Source organism: Equus przewalskii, chromosome 1 (genome assembly GCF_037783145.1).
Source record: "Equus przewalskii isolate Varuska chromosome 1, EquPr2, whole genome shotgun sequence".
Taxonomy (NCBI): Eukaryota; Metazoa; Chordata; class Mammalia; order Perissodactyla; family Equidae; genus Equus; species Equus przewalskii.
This window is the reverse complement of record NC_091831.1, coordinates 26328390-26346609: the sequence shown is the minus strand read 5'-3', so window position 1 is coordinate 26346609 and position 18220 is coordinate 26328390. Positions and strand designations below refer to the sequence as shown.

At 53.4% G+C, this 18220-nt stretch overlaps 1 protein-coding gene across 1 annotated transcript in view; it reads right to left on the bottom strand.

Moving 5' to 3' along the window:
• COL17A1 (collagen type XVII alpha 1 chain) overlaps nucleotides 1-18220 on the bottom strand; it is a 51055-nt gene that overhangs the window by 13004 nt on the left and 19831 nt on the right. Inside the window, exons 14-35 of the mRNA XM_070633563.1 lie at nucleotides 17500-17664; nucleotides 17036-17116; nucleotides 15854-15898; nucleotides 14676-14867; nucleotides 13127-13336; nucleotides 12758-12787; nucleotides 12354-12380; nucleotides 10882-10908; nucleotides 10722-10784; nucleotides 9792-9896; nucleotides 8937-8999; nucleotides 8248-8283; nucleotides 7568-7621; nucleotides 7294-7329; nucleotides 6729-6764; nucleotides 5990-6052; nucleotides 4739-4774; nucleotides 4407-4478; nucleotides 4075-4101; nucleotides 3072-3107; nucleotides 795-830; nucleotides 445-525 (exon numbers count right to left, since the gene is read on the bottom strand). Coding sequence (XP_070489664.1) covers nucleotides 445-525; nucleotides 795-830; nucleotides 3072-3107; nucleotides 4075-4101; nucleotides 4407-4478; nucleotides 4739-4774; nucleotides 5990-6052; nucleotides 6729-6764; nucleotides 7294-7329; nucleotides 7568-7621; nucleotides 8248-8283; nucleotides 8937-8999; nucleotides 9792-9896; nucleotides 10722-10784; nucleotides 10882-10908; nucleotides 12354-12380; nucleotides 12758-12787; nucleotides 13127-13336; nucleotides 14676-14867; nucleotides 15854-15898; nucleotides 17036-17116; nucleotides 17500-17664 — 1521 coding nt within the window. The remainder of the gene's footprint in view (nucleotides 1-444; nucleotides 526-794; nucleotides 831-3071; nucleotides 3108-4074; nucleotides 4102-4406; nucleotides 4479-4738; nucleotides 4775-5989; nucleotides 6053-6728; nucleotides 6765-7293; nucleotides 7330-7567; nucleotides 7622-8247; nucleotides 8284-8936; nucleotides 9000-9791; nucleotides 9897-10721; nucleotides 10785-10881; nucleotides 10909-12353; nucleotides 12381-12757; nucleotides 12788-13126; nucleotides 13337-14675; nucleotides 14868-15853; nucleotides 15899-17035; nucleotides 17117-17499; nucleotides 17665-18220) is intronic.

Below are 18220 nucleotides of genomic sequence, written 5' to 3'. Positions count from 1 at the left end.
GCCTTCATAGTTTTGAGGTGACCTCATTGTTTTTGGACAATTTGGGGATATTTTCTTCAAATAGATTCCTAGCATTTTTGTTGCCCTTGATGCATATTATCAAATCGTTTTCCAAGAGGAAAAAACTTGAGGACTGAGAGCTCTGACTGGTCACACACTGGCTCTGGAGGCAGGAACAGCCCGGGTCACATCCTGACTCTGCCACTTCTTAGTCGAGTGACCGTAGGCAAGTCATTTACCTGTTCGAGCCTCCAACAGGGCTGCGGGGCCCAGTGTCCCAAGGCCTGCGCGGCTGCCTGAGCTGTCTGGGAGGGGCTTTCTCCACCCCTCCTTACTCTTCCCTGCACTCCTGCCCTGGGTTTCAGGATTTGAATGAAGACTGATATAGTCTGATACAACCTAGGCTCGCTGCTGTTTTGGGGCAAAGCAAGGAAACCGACTGACCTGGCACACCTGGAGGTCCTGGGGGTCCCATGGCTCCAGGAGGTCCCGGGGGGCCTGGGACGGTGATAGTCGATGACCCCTCTGAAAACAGAAGGCACATGGAACACTCAGCCCTGCCCTTCTCACCAGGAGGTTCTGGGACCCAGGCCAGGCTGTGGGCCCAGCTCGCATTGCCTCCGAACTCCCCTCGCCCTCCTCGCCGCTGCCCCGTCAAGCTCAGCATGGCATCCTGCCCCAAGCCCGGTGCCCGCGGACTGTGTTTCTCTGAGGACGTTAAGGCAGAGCCAGGGCAGATGCCCAGGACATGAGAGAAAGACATGAGAAGGGGGACCCCTCCTGGGCCCACCTACCTGAAGTCACAATCCTGCCTGGAGCTCCTGGTTCACCTGGGGGGAGCAAAAGGAGAGCGGTTGTTCCCAGGATCAATTAGTGGCTCAATAAATCATTTCCAAGGCTTCTGGTTGCCTTTGAGACGCACTCCTGAGCCTCTAACCCTCAGGCTAAAGACATTTTAATGAACTGAAGGGGAGCCTGCAGGACGCATTAAGCACCAGTCTCTCTGCGGGAGACCCTGGAGGTCAGAGCATCCATCTTCTCGGCCCACATTAGCTTTTGGAAGAAGCTGAAACTCTGAAAAAGGGCTTCACTTGTGGATGTCGTAGAGTTTGCCTTTCAGTGAGGCTGGAAAGAGGCTGACTTGAGCGTCATTCCCTCTCCCACACTCTATCTTCTCCCACATGCGGCATCTTAGGCTCTTACTGGGAATCACCTTTGGGGGAAGCCAAAGGACAGAGGAGGTGAGCCTGCGTGGTAGACCTGGCTCCCAGAGTGCTCAGGATGCTAGTTCCCTCAGACAATGTAGGGGCCGTGAGAGTAAAAGGAGGTTCTGTGGTTGGTAAGTCTGGGAAATCCTGAGTTACGTAAAGGTTAACCGCTCTCTTTTCTGCCTTCATCTTAGAGGGCTGCAAATGCTAATGTGCATGGAGGACTTCCAAGGAGAGGATGTCAGATTCACACTCTTCCCAAACTTATTGACCATTGGATGCCAAATGGATGAAGCATCTCTGGGACTGGAAATCCACAGACTGGGGAACCAAGTGAGTGAGGTAGAGGATGGAAAAGCCCTCCCCTGGGGGTTCTTTAGGGGCCTCTTCTGTCACTTCCCAAGGTCTGTAGGCCCTTCAGTCATCCACCCAACAAGGGATTTCCCCCTCAGGGAAAGTAGAGGGATGGGCTCTGCTTGCTCTGTGGGTCAAGGCCAAGAGGAGAAAGCACTTGAGTTTGTTTTGCTGGAACACCACCCAGTATTAGGTAAAACGTCCACCTCTTGTGCACATTGTCCACGGAGGGTCTGAAGTCCCCCTTGGGAAGGAAGTCATAGGCCCTTGAGAAGGGCTGGATGTCTGATATCCTCGGAAACCCCCAAACCTATGAGTCTCTTACTAAAGGTGCCATCAATCCATGAATAGATCTATGGGCCCAGAGATTTGTCTGCTTGCAATGTATGAACTCAGTTCTTATTATTTTGGAATTACATTTATTTGTCCTGAAAGAACTCCTTGGCCCAACCAGTGATTGGAAATAGTTTCTGGAAAGTAGTTATTTCATTCCTAGGGTCCCCCCAAGGTGACAGTGACTGTTCATGACAGAACACACTGTACAGAACATCAGGGTTCAGGAACGTGGAGTCACAGGGACAGAAAGAGAAACACTGTCCCTGAGCACTGTTTATCCCTGGACTGGCTCAGGGTTGGGGTCCGATGGTGAAGAACTGGACAATGGCAGAGGAGCAGAACAGGACAGGAGTGTCACCTGCATGTCAGAGTCACCAAGTGGGCCCCAGTCAGACCCCTGAGGATGACTTTTCTTCTTAGAACTCTGACCCCTGAGGATGACTTCTCTTCTAGAACACTGACTCCTGAGGATGACTTCCCCTCTAGAACTCTGACCCCTGAGGATGACTTCCCCTCTACAACTCTGACCCCTGAGGATGACTTCTCTTCTAGAACACTGACTCCTGAGGATGACTTCTGTTCTAGAACACTGACCCTGAGGATGACTTCCCTTCTAGAATGCTGACCCCTGAGGATGACTTTGACTGTGTCCTCTTAGTAGTATCTAGATGCTCCACCCTGCCTGCCTACAAGCCCCCTCTCAGAAAGGATGTGGCGTTCCCAGTCACACCGAAGCCTGCGTGAATGAAAAGGCTGAAAGTGGTTCCTATCCCAGGGAAGGGTCATGTTATGGGAGGCCCAAGCCTAAGCGAGAGGGGTGGAGCACTAATGGGGGCATTTTAGAGGCAATCCAGGGGACAGAAACGCTTTAGGGGGACAGCACCCTTCCAGATCCTCCTCCCACATCCAGTACCAAAGCCAGGCTCAGGATTGTGGGGCGGGGAGGTGTAGGGGGTGGGGGCGGGGCCGAGGATTCAGGGCTTGGTTGATGAGACCAAATGCCTGGCTCCCCAGCCTCACGGCCTTTCACTGAAGCCACTAGATGCCACTGTTGATCCAGGCTCCCACCAGAGAGGGGCCTCCCTCCTGCCAATCTCCTCTTCCCCCTTCCCCCCGCCCCCTGCAAAAATGGCTAGTGAAAAGAAAGAATCTCCGATTTGGAAAATCACTTACCTTTAGGCCCGGGTCGGCCGGCGGTACCAGGAAGTCCTGATGCGATTAAAAACAAGTCAATCAGGATGATTTGGGCCCAGCAATTCCAGACACCCTCCGGTAGTAACTAGCGGCCAGTCACCTGGCACAGCTGCAGTTTCTGACCCTGGAGGCCCGCCTGGCTTTGCCTTCTGCGTTAGCCCGGGCGGCCCCTTGGGGAGCCTCTTGCTCTGAGCCCTTCTCCTTCTCTGGGAAGGAGGGCCACAGCTGGGCTAGAGGGAGGCAGAGGCCCAGGGACTCAGCCCTGGGGGATCCCAGTCCCTCTGGGTTATGAGCCCCCTGCAGCCTGCAAAGCAGCTGTGGTCCCCACCCTGCCCTGCAGTGTGGGGAGCAGATGCTGGGCTTCCTATAACTGATGCAACACCCCCTCCTTGTTTTGTCTCCTGAGCTCCACTGGGGAGCATTTGAAGGATGTCCCTGTGTGCTCAACTTCTGGGGGGACCTCTGCTTGATTTCATTTTACATCTTTGCCTAATTTCCTCTAGGAGTTGGGGCTGGCTGTGGTTTTCTCAAATTTCTCAATCCAGATGGGTGCACACTGGTCCAACTATAGGACAGACTTGGACGCTGAGTCTGTCCCAGAGAAACTGGGCCCTCGGCATGAGGTGAGCTCCCACTCCCTACCATGCCAGTGAGGGATCGGGCCTCTGTGGGGCTAATGGAACTCCCGTGCTCGGAGCCCCCTCTTAGGGGTTCCTGCACCAAAGGGGCTCAGGCAGACAGAATTGGCAGGTGGTCTAACCTCATTTCTCCCAGAATAGCTTTCATGATTGTTCTGTGCATATTTTCCTTCCTAAAGTGCTTCTCAAGACTCACAGTAAAAGCTGCTGAACGCACTTTTGCTGGGGGAGCGAGGGGAGGAGGAGAGGAGACTCTTAAGGTGGCTGGAGAAGCAGTTGCCGAATGCTGGCAATGGGAGGCTCAGCAGGCGGCGTTTAGAGGTGGGAGTGACCTGATGACTCACCCTGAGGTCCTTGGGGTCCTGTGAGACCTACGAAAATAAAACACCGAATTTTAACCACTAGACCATCAGGGCTGGCTCAAACTCTGCAATTTTTAAGAGACTTCTTGCCCCTTTCTAGAATCCCTTGCTTTCAGCTGTTAATATCTCCCTCCCCAGTTGCCAGACATGGTGACTTGGAGGTGTCGGGGCCCACAGCCACTGCACACAGTACAAGCCAGCAGTTGTGGCAGTTCCCTGCTGAGCTGCTGGAGGAAAGTGGGATAAGGAGTGCGCACACATAGACACACACACATACACAGCAGGGCTGTGGCTCCCTCTTCCTGCTCTGTTACCTGGCTTTCCTGGGTCTCCAGAAGGTCCTGGTGGGCCCCGGATTCCAGGCATCCCTGTAAGACCTTGTTCGCCTAGAGAGAGCATGACCAACATGGAAATGTTTTCCTTTTCGGAAGGCTGAACTGGCCAGCACAGCCGATGGTTTCTTGGGGTTTTACTGAGGAACTTGCTGGCAGGTGGAAAGGCGAAGGGGACAAGACCCAGACCTTGCAAGTTTCCACATGACGCATGCCCTTCTGGTGTTATAACTAGGGGGATGGGGGCCGCGTGCTGGGACGTGGGCAGGGCTGGGAGGGGCAGGGAGAGTAAGGAGAGCAGATCAGTGACCAACCTCTTGGGCCTTGCTGTCCGTCTGGGCCAGCGGGTCCTAGGAAATCAGAACCACAGTGTCTCAGGGCCTCTGGGAGCTGCCCTGGGACTCCCTCCCTCCACTGTCCAACAGCCTCTCAGCAAGTTCCTCCCTGGGGGAGCCTGCACAGCCTGTCCCATAGCTGGCGACCACGGAAGAGGCCTGGGCATTGTTGCACTCAGCTGTCTCCTTGTCATTTTCCCCTAAACCAGTACTTGTCTGTCTTCCTGCTGAGAACCATTCCACGATTCCCTGTTGCATCTCCAGCGCCTGTCAGAGGACTCGGCCCACCCCAGATGCTCCATAAATGTCGGCCCCATTTACTCAAGCTCCCGGAAGTCAAGGTTCTCCAAGTTCTTATCTCCTGTGCTCTGCGCATTAGCCTAACCTCTGTCCACTGGTGTCTTTCTGGGACATGGCCTTGCTTTTCCCACATTTTTGTCTTTCCTCACTCATTGTTGTTGTCTCTACATGGAATTTTCCAAATGGATCAAAATTATAAATCTTCCTTACTTTTTTAGGACCAGCCAAAAACGTCACCACCTTCATCCTTCCATTTAGGAGAAATCCTTCTCTCTACTGTATCCTCATAGACTCTCTACCTTTCACAGCACTGGGCGCCTCACACAGCGTTATCTCCCCTTGAAGGAGATAAAGCATCTGACTTGCCCAGCACGGCATCCTGCATGCAGTCAGCGCTTCCTGACAGTTTGTTAATGAACGAGGTAGTAAATACACCACATCCCCACTGCTGCGGCTTCAACCCTCCTAGGACTTACTGCTAATCGCCTGGCCCTCTGTGGGGCCTTGGCCAGCTCCCATGTCCTGGCTGACAGGCCCCTCAGTGAGGGTCAGCAAAAGGGCTGGACACTGGCTCTGGCTGTGAGACCAACCCTGGAGTATCAGGGCCATGCCTGGAACACTGAATTTCCAAAGGACCTCAACACCTGTTCATCCTCCCTGGGGACCTGGGTGGCTTAGTGGCAGGAACCAGGGTAGATTGGCCGTGCCCTGCCAAGCCCCCCAGAGCAGTGAGAAACCCATAGAGACAGCTGCAGCTCTGAGCCCCAAGAGGGATGCCCAGACCCAGAAACGGCCTGTAAATGGACCCTTTACCAGGGCGTGGGCAGACTAGAGAACAGGAGAGGCAACGCTAGAAGGATCTCCACTCTAGGGCCACGATGACAATGGGAATGGGGCAGACCACTGCATTCGTCTCCTGGGGATACTCACCCATAGCTCCTTTAGCCCCGGGCTCGCCCACAGAGCCAGGCAAACCTCTCAAGCCAGGCTCGCCTGCGAAGGAAAGGGGCTAGCTGGTTGGAAGCTTTTAAGCAACGTGTGCTTGACAGTAGTGGGATGCTCCACCCTCTGTACCCACCCACAAGCCTGCCTCCTCCCCAAACAGAGAAGCTTGGGACCAGCGGATGGGGATGCAGCGTCAGCTTTGATCCTATGGTCAAGGCCTCAGGGGCACCCCCGCCCCTAGGGCAGTAGGCACAGACTGGCCCAGAAGCCACACCTGGTCTGCAGGGGCACGTGGAGGAGTCTTATTTCCTTGGCAACAGAGAACTGCCCCTTGTAGCCCAAGCACTGTTACTATTAGTTTCCTTTTTAATCAGGCAGGTTGTCAGGAGGTAAATGGCGGAGAGGGTGAAAGTACTGCAAACTTTCTGCTACTTTGGGAAGAGCTTAATTTTCCCAACAGGATTCCCCCAAAGAATCAGAGGCGAACATAACCTCCTTTCCTGCCCCAGATGTTTACTGTCTGGACTATACAGTTGGACGCTGGCTTATACTCCATTCAGTGCTTTATTTTATCTTGTCATTGTTTTTTCTAGATTGCAAGTTCCCTGAAGGTTTTTAGACAGTGACTGTGTCTCATCCTTCTGTATTTTTTCCCAATTCTAGCGCCCAATGGATTTACGAAAAGTCTTCAATGGATCAAAGTAGACTCCTGTGTAGGACTGACCTGTGAGACCTCGGGGTCCTTTTTCACCTTGGTCACCTAAAATGAACATGGGGTGGGGTGAGGAGGAAGCATCAGTCAGGAGCAAGGAAAACAATCTCACGCAGTAACAGGGAACCCTGGCTGCGGAATGCTTCTCATTGTATCTGTGAGCTCTGGATGTCGGGGACAACATGGCACTAACGAAGCCAGATGACACGATGGATCTCTCCCACAGTCAGGACCGACCTACAAACTGATCCCAGCCCCTGCTGTCACACACATGGGTGCTGTGGACACAAGGGGGGCCAGACTCGAGGGATGCCTCAGTGCTGCATCCTCACCACCCCGAGGACCACCGAGCATTGCACTGTGATGTTGGTCCAACATTGCTACTTCATTTTCCCTCTTTGTGCCTCAGTTTCCCTATCTGAGAGGTTGAACTAAAATGAGCTCCGGGATCCCTCCAGTCCTGGGGTCCAGGAGCCAGTGTCATCTGCGTTCTTGGACCCCAGGGCAGGGGTCACACCTGGGTTCCCAGGAGTTGGCAAACTGTGGTGATGTCTGAGTGGCAGTGGGAGCAACATACCTTTGGGTCCTGGTGGTCCCATAGGCCCTTTGTCACCTGAAAAGGAAATGGACACCTTGGTGTAAAGAGCCCTGGAAGGGACGACCAAGAAGGGGCAGTGTCTGTGTCTGAAGGCAGGCTCCCCGCTGTCCTGACCTCCCTTCCCCTCACTCACCCGTCAGCCTGCACAGGCTGGTCATGTCCGTCAGACCCTCCCTGTCCCCCAGACCTCCTTCGTGAGTGAGAGGCATCCACAGGGGACATCTCCTTCCCCCGACCCGTCCTCCCAGCTTACCTTTGACACCAGGGAGTCCCGCTTCGCCTCGGAGCCCTTGGAGACCTATAGCGCCTGCAAGCAGAGGAAACCATGTGGTTGTCCCCAGCTTTGGAGGGACGGAAACACACACGCACACACATGTACACAGGTACACACCCAGATGCACGCATGCCCACACGTAGGCACACACATGCACAGACACACAGGCGCACACACACACACCAAGGGCTTTCCATGGACTCCTCCCCACGTCCCTGCTACGTCATCCTGTCCCAGGTTCCTTGCCCCCCGGATTACCAGGCCCTGGGCAGAAGGATGCTTCACGGGCCCTGGCAGAGACGTTGGCCTGCATTACAGTGTGGGCTGCAGCTCGGGGTGCCCAGGACGGCAGGACGAGCTCTTTGAGCCACAGGGGCTGAGGTAGAGGCAGACACTCGCTCAGATCAAGGCAGGAGGGGGCCGTCTGCTGCTGAAGCTGCTGGAGGGCCTCGTGCCCCGAGCCAGGCGAGAGTGGATCTCACAGGGCCCCCAGGTCCCCGACCTCGGCCACAGGGCCACACGCGTGGATGTGAGTTTCGTGTCTCCAGGTGGCTCTCTTTATAATTGCTCCTTGTGCTTTAAAAATGTTTGTTTTTGCTTTTTACACCCCTTTCTCTGCCCCAGAAATAGCATCTATTTATAAGAAGAAGCACACTGACCTGGGGGACCCTGTGGGCCGGGAGAACCGCTGGAACCTGAGAAGGATGACAAGACAACAATTATCAGAAGGGTCAGGCACAGGCCAGGGCCGTCCGACCCATGGTGAAGGGTGGGTGGGAGAGCTCCCTTCCAGGTGAGGGCTGTGAGTGTGGGTGTCACCCATATGGTGTGGGTTCTTGCCAGGACCCCGGAGTCAGTGGGTCCAGGAGTGACCCCAGGGCAAGGTTCTCCTTAGGGAGGAAGCTGTAGCCGGGTGGGATCAAGAGACCCCTCTATCCTTCCCAGTCAGAGTAGAACCTTGGGGCTGGGGCAGGGGTAGGGAGGAGAGGTGACCAGATGGCATCCAACTGTGAGAAGGCCCCATTGGCCTGGATTGTCCAGACATGTTCCTCTCAGATGTGTGCATCTGGGCCCCAGCCAGGCGAGGAAATTGTCTGACTTCTGATATCCTGATCCATCTACCCACTTAGGGGCCGTCGAAGAGAGATGGAAATGTGGCTCCCAATCCACCATGGAGCCAAAAATATGGCCCCAATCCTGACCCCTATGGACTCCTTTGTGGGGGAACCCTCCCTGGGCCCATGGACCCCGGCCAGGTCTGGGCTGGTGGGTTAGGACTGTCGGGGATGCCAGCACCTGGACCTCTGTGATCCATCCTGGACGTGGCAAACTTGGGCACTTGACTTACCTTTGGGACCCACAGAACCTGGGACACCAGGTGGGCCCTGAATGCCCGGCACACCAGCAGCCCCTGGGGAGAAATGAGCACTCTGAGAGTGGCCCCTCAGTTTGGTTGTCTGCCCAGCCTGGTGGTATCATTTGAGTGTGTGGTGAGGGGCACTCCTCACCCTGCTGGTGATCTCTGATCCGTTTGGTGCCTCCATGAGGCCACAAGTCACCAAAACACCTTCAGTTTCTACCCCAGAGCCCTCACATTCCACAAAGTCTGGCACCCAGTAGGCGCTCAATAAATATTTGTTGCCTGGCTGAGCAATATTTTTAAGAGAAAATGAAGTTAACAATAAAGCTTCTTGCTCACGATCTTTTGGCATCAAGAGAATTTCTGGAGTCTGCGCTTAGTTTCCCCTGATAAAAGCAGATTCATGGTTAAGAATCTAATTGCAAAATCTTCCCAGCCTCCTCCAGGACTGGGCCCGTGTCTGGGGCTTTCTGTGCCTCCTTCCCTGCCTAGTTCCAGCCGCGAGAGGCTCAAGGGCCTGCACCCAACTCCGCCTTCGGTCAGGTACTGACTGCCCTGTGTGGAGGCCCTGACCCCCTGCCCCCAACTAGGGAAGACCCTTTCTCCTGTGACCGTGTTCCCCATGGATTGCGAGCACTGTAGGGTTCTCAGCCCTAGGCCTGCAACCACAGCCAGCTCACGCCCCCTCCTTAGACCACTGTTTCCACAGGGCCTGGCACAGACCCCCACTCCTGGCTCAAGGCAGGGGCTCAGCAAGTGCTAGTGAAAGAAGGAGGGAGGGAGGAAGATGTAAGGAGGAAGCAGGGAGCTGCTACCCCTCCCCGTGAAGGCATCGCCTCTTACCTCTGTCCCCTTTCTCTCCAAACCCAGGAGGCCCTGGTTCACCGCGGGGTCCCGCGGGGCCTTCTCGCCCTCTCTGGCCCATGGGTCCCTCCATGCCGGGCTCTCCTACAGAAGGGAACGGCCACCTCACAGTTAGGACCTGGTGCCACAGGAGCCTCCACAGCGGTCTCTCTGCTTCTCTCCTGCCCCCTGTAGCCCAGGCTCAACCCAAAAGCCAGAGGGACCCTTCGAAAAGGCAAGCGGATCAGGTCCTACCTCTGCTTCGAACCTGCAAAGGGCTTCTCAACTCACTGGCGTAAAAGCCCAAGTCCTCACAAGGGCCTCCAAGGCCCACAGGGTCGGCCTCGCCCGCTGCCCCTCCGTCTGGACCCTCTGCCTCCCTGTGGCCTCCAGCCAAGGCCTCCATCCCCTTCTCCTTCCCTTCCTCCCCCTCCCCCTCCTCCTCCTTCTCTCCCTCCTTCTCCTCCCCCTCTACTTCCTCCATCTCCTCCTCCCCCTCCTCCTCCTCCTGCTGCTCCCTGATCAGTGGGGGCACCCTTGCCCCTGGGCCTGTGGCTGTTCCCTCTGCCTGGAATGTGCCCCCCAGATCTCCTGGTGCCTGGCTACCTCACTCCCTTCAAGACTTTGCTCAAATGGCGCCTTCTCGGTGAGGCCCCTATTTAAAATTACCCCCTCAGCACTCCCACTGCCCTGCCGAGCTCTGTCTTTGCCATTTCACCAACCACCTCCGGCTCTGCTATGTCCTTTTCTTATTTATCAGGTCAGCTGCCCTTCTCCCCCACCCAAATGTAAGCAGGGGTTTCTCTGTTTTGTTCACTGATGTCTCCCCAGCACCTAAAACAGGGCCTGGCACACAGCAGGCACTTAATAAACATTTATTGAATGAGTGAATGAATAAGGGAATGAGTGAATAGAAAAAGTGACTCTTACCCACGCTGCCTTTTTGTCCCTTTGGTCCTTCTGGACCTGGGTGGCCCAAGGGCCCAGGGATACCTGTGGATACACAGAATTTCTCAGCCCTGTTTCCTCCCAGAATCGGGAGCCGGGACTGAGAGCCGGCAATCCCAGCCACGCATCAGAAGTTACACACCTGGAGTCCCAGGGAGTCCTCGGTCTCCTGTGGGAACAGAGACAAAAGAGAGAGGTCAGCCAGAGGACTCGGGCCAGCTACTCAGAGGAGCCGCTGGTGGAATTCAGGTAGGATTGCCAAATTTAGCAAATAAAAACACAGGGTGCTCAGTTAAGTTTGAATTGCAGACAACGTCAAATAAATTTTTACTATAGGTATGTTCCATCTAACATCTGGGACTTACTTATAATGAAAAACTTTCTGTTGTTTATTTGCAACTCAAGTTTAATTGGGCACCCTGTATTTTATGGCACCGCAGGCCGAGGGGCTCTGGGACCATTGGTCCCCGTCCCCGGCATGGTCAGGAGGGGTGTGTGGCCTGCTGGCTGAAGCCGTGGGGAAGGGGGCTGAGGAAGTGACCCAGGGTGTGCGCATGGCAGCAGGGAATCTTGATGAGAAGTGGAGGGCCACCAAGCGGAGGAGCCCCAATTCCTGCACTGGGATCTCTTGGGAAGGGAGGTGGAGCTGGGGACAGAAAGGTGGCCCTGTCACCTTGAACAGTGTTTCTCAGAATGGACCACGCGCCCTTGGCCTCAGAGCCACACAGGGTGGCCAACACTGCAGGCTCCGGGCCACCCACACCTGCGGAATCAGAGGTTCTGGGAGTGGGGCCCAGAATCTTCTGGCAATTCTTAAACGCACTGAAGTTGCAAACTCCACTGGGCTAGATCAAGGGGCACTGCTGCCGTCACTGGGATTGGAAACCTCTTCCTCCCACCCGTGGACCTGTCCACTGATTGTCAAACCACTTTTCTGAGGAAATATGTCAATTTCCCACAGCACCTAAGTGTGTGCCACATAAGTTAGCACGTGATTGTCCCCCAACTAAGATGGCTGGGCACCTTTTCCTGTGAATATGTCCTGCCTCCTTGCTAGACTACCTGCCCTTTGAAGGCAGGTGGTGTGGCTCCTACTGGATTTCCCCCACAGGGTCCTCAGTGCTGGGTTCTACCCCCAGCCCCCGTTGGCTAAGACCCCCGAGAGCAGGCGGTGGTTCCTGACCTGGTTCAGCCGAATTAACCTGGGGTGGGGAGGTCTAGCCCCAGAACAGCTGATGCAGGAGCATCTGATTCCTGGCAGGACCCAGGAATCTGTATTTCTAGAAATTTCCCTTGAGGATGATAGTAGCAGACCCTCAGACTGCCCTTTGGAGCTGGGAGAGAAGTGGGCCCTTGACACATGCCACCTCAGGGTCCTTGTTCTGAGGGTCCCTGGGGCCCTGAGAAGATGTAGGTGCTGCCTCAGAGATGTATAGCCCTGCGGAGTCATGAGCCCCCTGCCCCCAAGAGCCTGCAGACTGCTCTGCAGTTCACGGTCCCGCTGCAGAAGGGGGATGGCAGGAGAGCATGAGGGGGGTTTCTGACGCTTGCTGATTGCTTTAAACAGTTGACCCTCACAAATATTTAAGGTAGAAATTTCCGTGTTCTGTTTACCTTTAGGGCCTTGACTTCCCATGTCACCTAAAATCAGAAAGATATGAAAATTGTGAGATGAGGTGAGAACCCAAGGGCCCTTCTCTCCCCATATGCTAAGACCAGCTGAGAATCCCTAAACTGCGTTTCAAGGTGAGTTGGCATGTGGCGTGGGCCCCTTTCCATCTCTGCCTGTGTCACTAGGGCACGTTGCTGGGCTTCCCTTACATGATGTATTAGGTCCCTTCCCGTTCCAGGATGTTCTAACTGCAAAGTCAATTCTCAGCCCTCCCAACAGATACTGTAAGGTCTTTCCACTGCTCATCTTTCAATTTGGAAACAAGAAGAGTTTTCCAATCCACCCAGAAAACCCACTCCAAGTGCAGGAAATGAGAACAGGGAAAAGTCTTGATCCACTGCAGTACCTTTAGGGCCCGGGCTTCCTCGGAGATTTCCTAGAAGGGAAAGGAAACCCCGTGTTAGCTGCATATCCTCTGTGTCACACACACACACACACACACACACAATACACGGCACAGTAGGAAGAAAACCAAGGCTAGGACTAGCAGTCAGATTCTAAAGTGTGCTAGCTGGGTGACCTTGGGCAATTCTCTCCAGGTCTCGGTTTTCCCAACAGTAAAATGGGCTCGCACACTGGTCCTCCCAACACAGGACTATCAGAGGACTGAATGAGGAGACAGTTCAAGAGTCCCCTGAACGGGGCACTGCTCCACCCGGAGACAAAGGAGCCAGTGACCGGGAGGGGCTGGCTCTTTGCCTTGCCGCTTGCTCACCGTTTTCTTGTTCCATCATCAGCTTGTTCCTCACGAATTCCCAGAGCACCTCCTTCTGGCCGTCGTCGTAAAGCCCAGTTTTCCCCATGTCTGTTCCCACCTCAGGCTTGTCACCCTGCACCTGAGCCTCGACCTTCTCTTCCATAACCCGCATGTTCCTGGTTTTCTCCAACTCGTCCACACGCGCTTTCAGCTTCCTCACCTCCTCCGCTGAAACGGACACATGAGGCAGCTCAGCCCGAGGGGCAGAGCCGGTCCTTCCAGGCACACACTCACTCCTCAAGGGAGCCTGGAATGGGGGCTCCGGGCTCTGTGGCGGTGTGCCACTGGGGACGTGTTGCTGGAATATTTATGCGGAGACACTCTGTTGTGGCTCCAGAGGGATTAACCTACTTAAAATCATAACTGAGCCTTAAAGAAACCTGGCCTGGGAGTCAGTCTTCTCATCTGAGACGGTGACAGAGGTGGCCCTCACTCTCCCCGGGAGCTGGTGTGGAACAGCAACAGAGCATGGAAAGCAAAGGATATTTATCCAAAGAACATGAAAACACTAACTCAAAAGGGTATCTGCACCTGTATGTTCACTGCAGCCTTATCTACTCAGTCATAAAAAATGATGGCGTCCAGGGGCTGGCCGAGTGGTTAAGTTCGCGTGCTCCGCCGCAGGTGGCCCAGTGTTTCGTTGGTTCGAATCCTGGGCGCGGACATGGCACTGCTCATCAGACCACGCTGAGGTGGCGTCCCACATGCCACAACTAGAAGGACCCACAATGAAGAATATACAACTATGTACTGGGGGGCTTTGGGGAGAAAAAGGAAAAAGATAAAATCTTTAAAAAAAAAAAATGATGGAGTCTTGCCATTTGTGACAACCTGGGTGGGCCTTGATGTTACCCTAAGTGAAATAAGTCAGACGGAGAAAGACAAATACCATATAATTTCACTCATATGTGGAAGATTAGAAAAAGCAAAACGATGCCACAACTAGAAGGACGCACAACTAAAAAAATATACAACTATGTACTGGGGGGATTTGGGGGAGAAAAAGCAGGAAAAAAAAAAGAAAAATCAAAACAAACACATAGATACAGAGAACAGATTGGTGGTTACCAGACGGGAAGGAGGAAGGGTAAAAGGGGTAAAGGGGGACGTTTGAGTGGTGACAGAAGGAAACTCGACTTTTGGTGGTGAAGACGATGGAGGCTATACAGAAGTTGAAATATAATGATGTACACAAGAAATTTAAAAAGAAAAAAGGCTATATAAAGGTACTGCCTGATTATTAAGGGCAGTCAAATTGTTAGTGCAGACCACTATAGGGACAGGGGGCCCTGGGCCGGGAATCAGGAGCTCCAATAGAATCCCAGCTCTGCCACTAAGCAGCCGTGGGACCTCAGCCAGGTGCCTCCTGAGCCTCAGTTTCCCCATCTGCAGTAACAAGGGGTCTGAACCCATGACCTCAGGCTCCTTGGCCCCTGACACTTGGGACACATTCCTGCCCTTCTGAACGGGCAGTTGAGCCCACTGCCCCGCCACCGTCCCCACGTACCTAGAGCAATGAGGCCGAAGAGCAGCCCCAGGAGCAGCAGCCAGGTGAGCAGCAGGCCCAGTAGCCATTTCCACCAGCTGCAGCTGGAGCCGCAGGGGCACCAGGCTGGCACTGTCCCCCACGGGCCCCCGCCACTGCTGCCAACACCACCACCGCCACCACCACCGCTACGGTGGTCATAGCCATGGAAATCTGTGGAAAAGAAGGGAAAGGTAAGGCGTATGCAGGTGTCTCTTGCCCTCTTCCCTCCAAATTCTCTGGCTTTTGATGAATTCTTGTGGGTCCGAGTGAATGTGAGTGGGGGCCTTCAGGTTCCTGTGCAGCTCTGTGAAGGATGGGGCTGGCTCCTGGAATGAACACAGGGCCATGGCTGGTGAAGAGCAGAAGTGTGACAATCCTGGGCCCAAGCTGTGTGACCCTGAGAAGGTCACTTAACCTCTCTGTTTCCTTTTTTTATTAAGTGGGGTTCAAAGATTATCTACTTCATAGGACGGTTGTTGAATGAAAGGAGATAAGGCATCTGACGTAATTAGCAGAGGGTGTAGCACACAGCACTAGGTTTAAAATCTTTATTATGAACATTGATCTGCCAAATTATTTGGCCCAAACCTAAAGCATTGCCATCTCCTCGTCTCAGGTCACATGGCTCTTTCTTTGTAATCCCCAAGTGCCTAGAATTACACTTAGCACTTAAGGGGTGGCCAGGAAGAGTTTTTTTGTTTTTTTTTTTAGTGAGAGTGTTTTTAGTGTCTAAAACGGGGTGATAAACTTTGATCTGCTTCTCTCACAAGACTGTGGGAGCAAGTGTGGGAAGTGTAAAGGGATGGAGATGTGTGTGGTCTTAGTGTCACCTTGAAGCCGTGCGGGGGTTCTGTAAGACACAAGAGTAGCCCTGGTGTGGCTCCTGCCACGTTGGGAGACCCTTGACCGATGGGCAGACAGTGGGTGCCTAGCAGGGGCGGTGGGGCATATGGACACCATCCCCTGAGCTGAGTTCCTTCTGCAGCCTGCCCCCTCTACTGCCCTCCACCCTGCTTCCATCGAGCCTTCAGGGGACCCCTCTAGAGGTGGGTGGCTCCTGTGTGCACTGGCTTCAGGCCAGGGGGCTGCTCTCTGCTCATTCTCCATAACCAGCCCTATCGGCTCCTGTCGCTGCAGGACCCGCCATTCTCACCCACCTGCAGAGGCGGCCTTGGCCTTTGTGGACACAGTCTTCACGTCTCCTGAAAGACAAACCCCAGAACACAGGTTTTGACCTGAGCTTTTAGACTGCAGGATCCCACAAGACAGCCGGTGCGTGCGCTGACCTGGGGCAGGGCTTGAGGTAAATACGTCCCCCAGGCACCTTGCGGAACAGCCGCGTACAGGAACACCCATTAACTCAGTCCTCGCTGATCTGATATTTGCAACAATTCCATTGATGAAGACACGGCTTGGCAAACAATTAACGGTGGGGGAAAGCACAGTTTCATTACCCACTGGTGAAGCTGAACTTTAAAAGCCCAAGACATTTTCAGAGTTCCTTCCACGGTGGGGGTGACATTTGCATTCAATAATAGATGTGCTGTGAGAAATGACTCTTGATTTATTGGTTAAGAGACTTTGAATACGGTTCCCAGCCTGGGGTGAAGGGAACAGAATGGCAAGGATGGGCTTGGAGTCGGGCTGTTCGTGAGTCCCTGATGCTATCTGACCATTGAGTGTTTGCAGCACATGTCGACTTTTCCGGGGAAATTGTTTATAGTGGTCATCAAATTCTGAAAAGGGTCTTTTGGCTCCACAGCCCCATGTCAAGCCCTAAAATGTACAAAACTGCTAACTTTGAAGACTTTAGAGTCAGGCCTTTTGAGGATTTTAACTGATTTCATTTGCATTTATCTAAAAATGTTCTATGACTTCACTTTTCCCTTCCTTTACCGACTTCTCTGAAATCAGTGATTTGGAGAGATTCTACGGCACCTAGAGCATGTGAAGAAATGCAGTTATCCAGGAGACAATCCTGATATTTGGGAAGAAAAAAAAAATAAAGCTAGCCAGTGCTTTGCAAAGCAGTTTTCTATTAGTTCTGAAAATTACGGGAGGACGAGCGAGGCGAGAAAAAAATGCCCCTGTGGACTTTAGAAGTGCCATGGGAAGCGTCTGCTTCCATCGTGTGCGTACATGCATCAACTGGGGGTTTGTCAAAGTGCAGACTCAGCAGGTCTGGGCTAGGGCCCAGGAGTCTGCGTTTCTGACAGGCTCCCGGATGTTACCGATGCTGCTGGTCCAGGGACCACACTCTGAGTAGAGGTCTCAGATGACAAATAAATGACACGGGGTTGGCTGAAGTCAGAGTGGACAGTGATCAGATTTGCTCTTACCATTAGTGTCTGAGATTAGGTAGGTGTCAGCAGTGTAGGCTGCTTGCTTTTCCTTTTTTAGGGTATCCTCTGAAAAAGAAGCTGTGCACACAACCCGTGATAATCTGGAATATTCTCTCCCCACTCCCCCAACCCTGCCCCATATCCTTTTCCACTTGGGGAGGTGGAGGTTAGCCTGGCAGGAAGAGGGCCTGGCTTTCCTGGGGTTAGTTCCCCCACCTATGTCTGTGGTTAGGAGAATTGCTGTTCCCTAAAGACCCCTCTGGGAGCTCTTTGCTGGAATTTTCCTGGTTTATCTGCACTCAGGACAGACCCTGGGACACCCCATTCAGCAGGCATTTTTCATTTGAATGGGATGACTGTGGTTTCATTCTTAAAACATCTCAAGCCACCTGGCCAGGACATTTGGTCTTCTATACTGTCTGTCTTTCTTCTGAACCCAAGTCACGTGTGCTCCCACGTACTTGAAGACATGCTGGCGGGGGAGGCTGTGAAGACCTTCCCACTGTCCTTGGTCATGATCAGCAGCTCCATCTCCTTCTTGGTAGCAGGCACGTTGTCTTTTTCCCGGATCAGGAATTTACAGTCCTTGTGCAAGAGCTCATCATTCTGGACACTTGTAGTGCTGGCTAGAGAGGAAAGAAGTGGGTGAGGAGGAAGGAAAAGGCGCCAGGAGAAAGCAGAGGGAAGAAACGACCAGAGGGAGAAGGAAAAGGAGGGAGGAAGAAAAGAGAGAGATTAATTTGAGGGTGCCCTGCTTTCGCTGACAGTTACTAAGAAGCATCTTGAGGACCAGAGACATCCTCCCCTTCCCGGGAGGGCCTGGCCTTCAGGAGGTTGAGTCAATGTCAGAAGCATTGGGCAACTGGCCTATGAGGCTGCCTCCCACCTGGGCATTATAGGATCTTTAGTGAATGGACAAAAGTCCCCTTGTTAGGCAGGCCATTCTTTAATTAACTTGGGTTCATTTCTATCCTTCACATCTGGAGTGTTAGCATCTTGGTGGGACGCTTTTACTGACCACCCCATCTAACACACACACATGCCTGTCTCTACCACCTCACTATTTCTTTCCATCAAATACATATCATTTTCTGAAATTATCTTGTATGCTTGTCTACTTTTTTGTTATCTGCCTCCTTCACTGGAAATATCAGCCTGCTGAAGGCAGGAATGTAGCCTGCC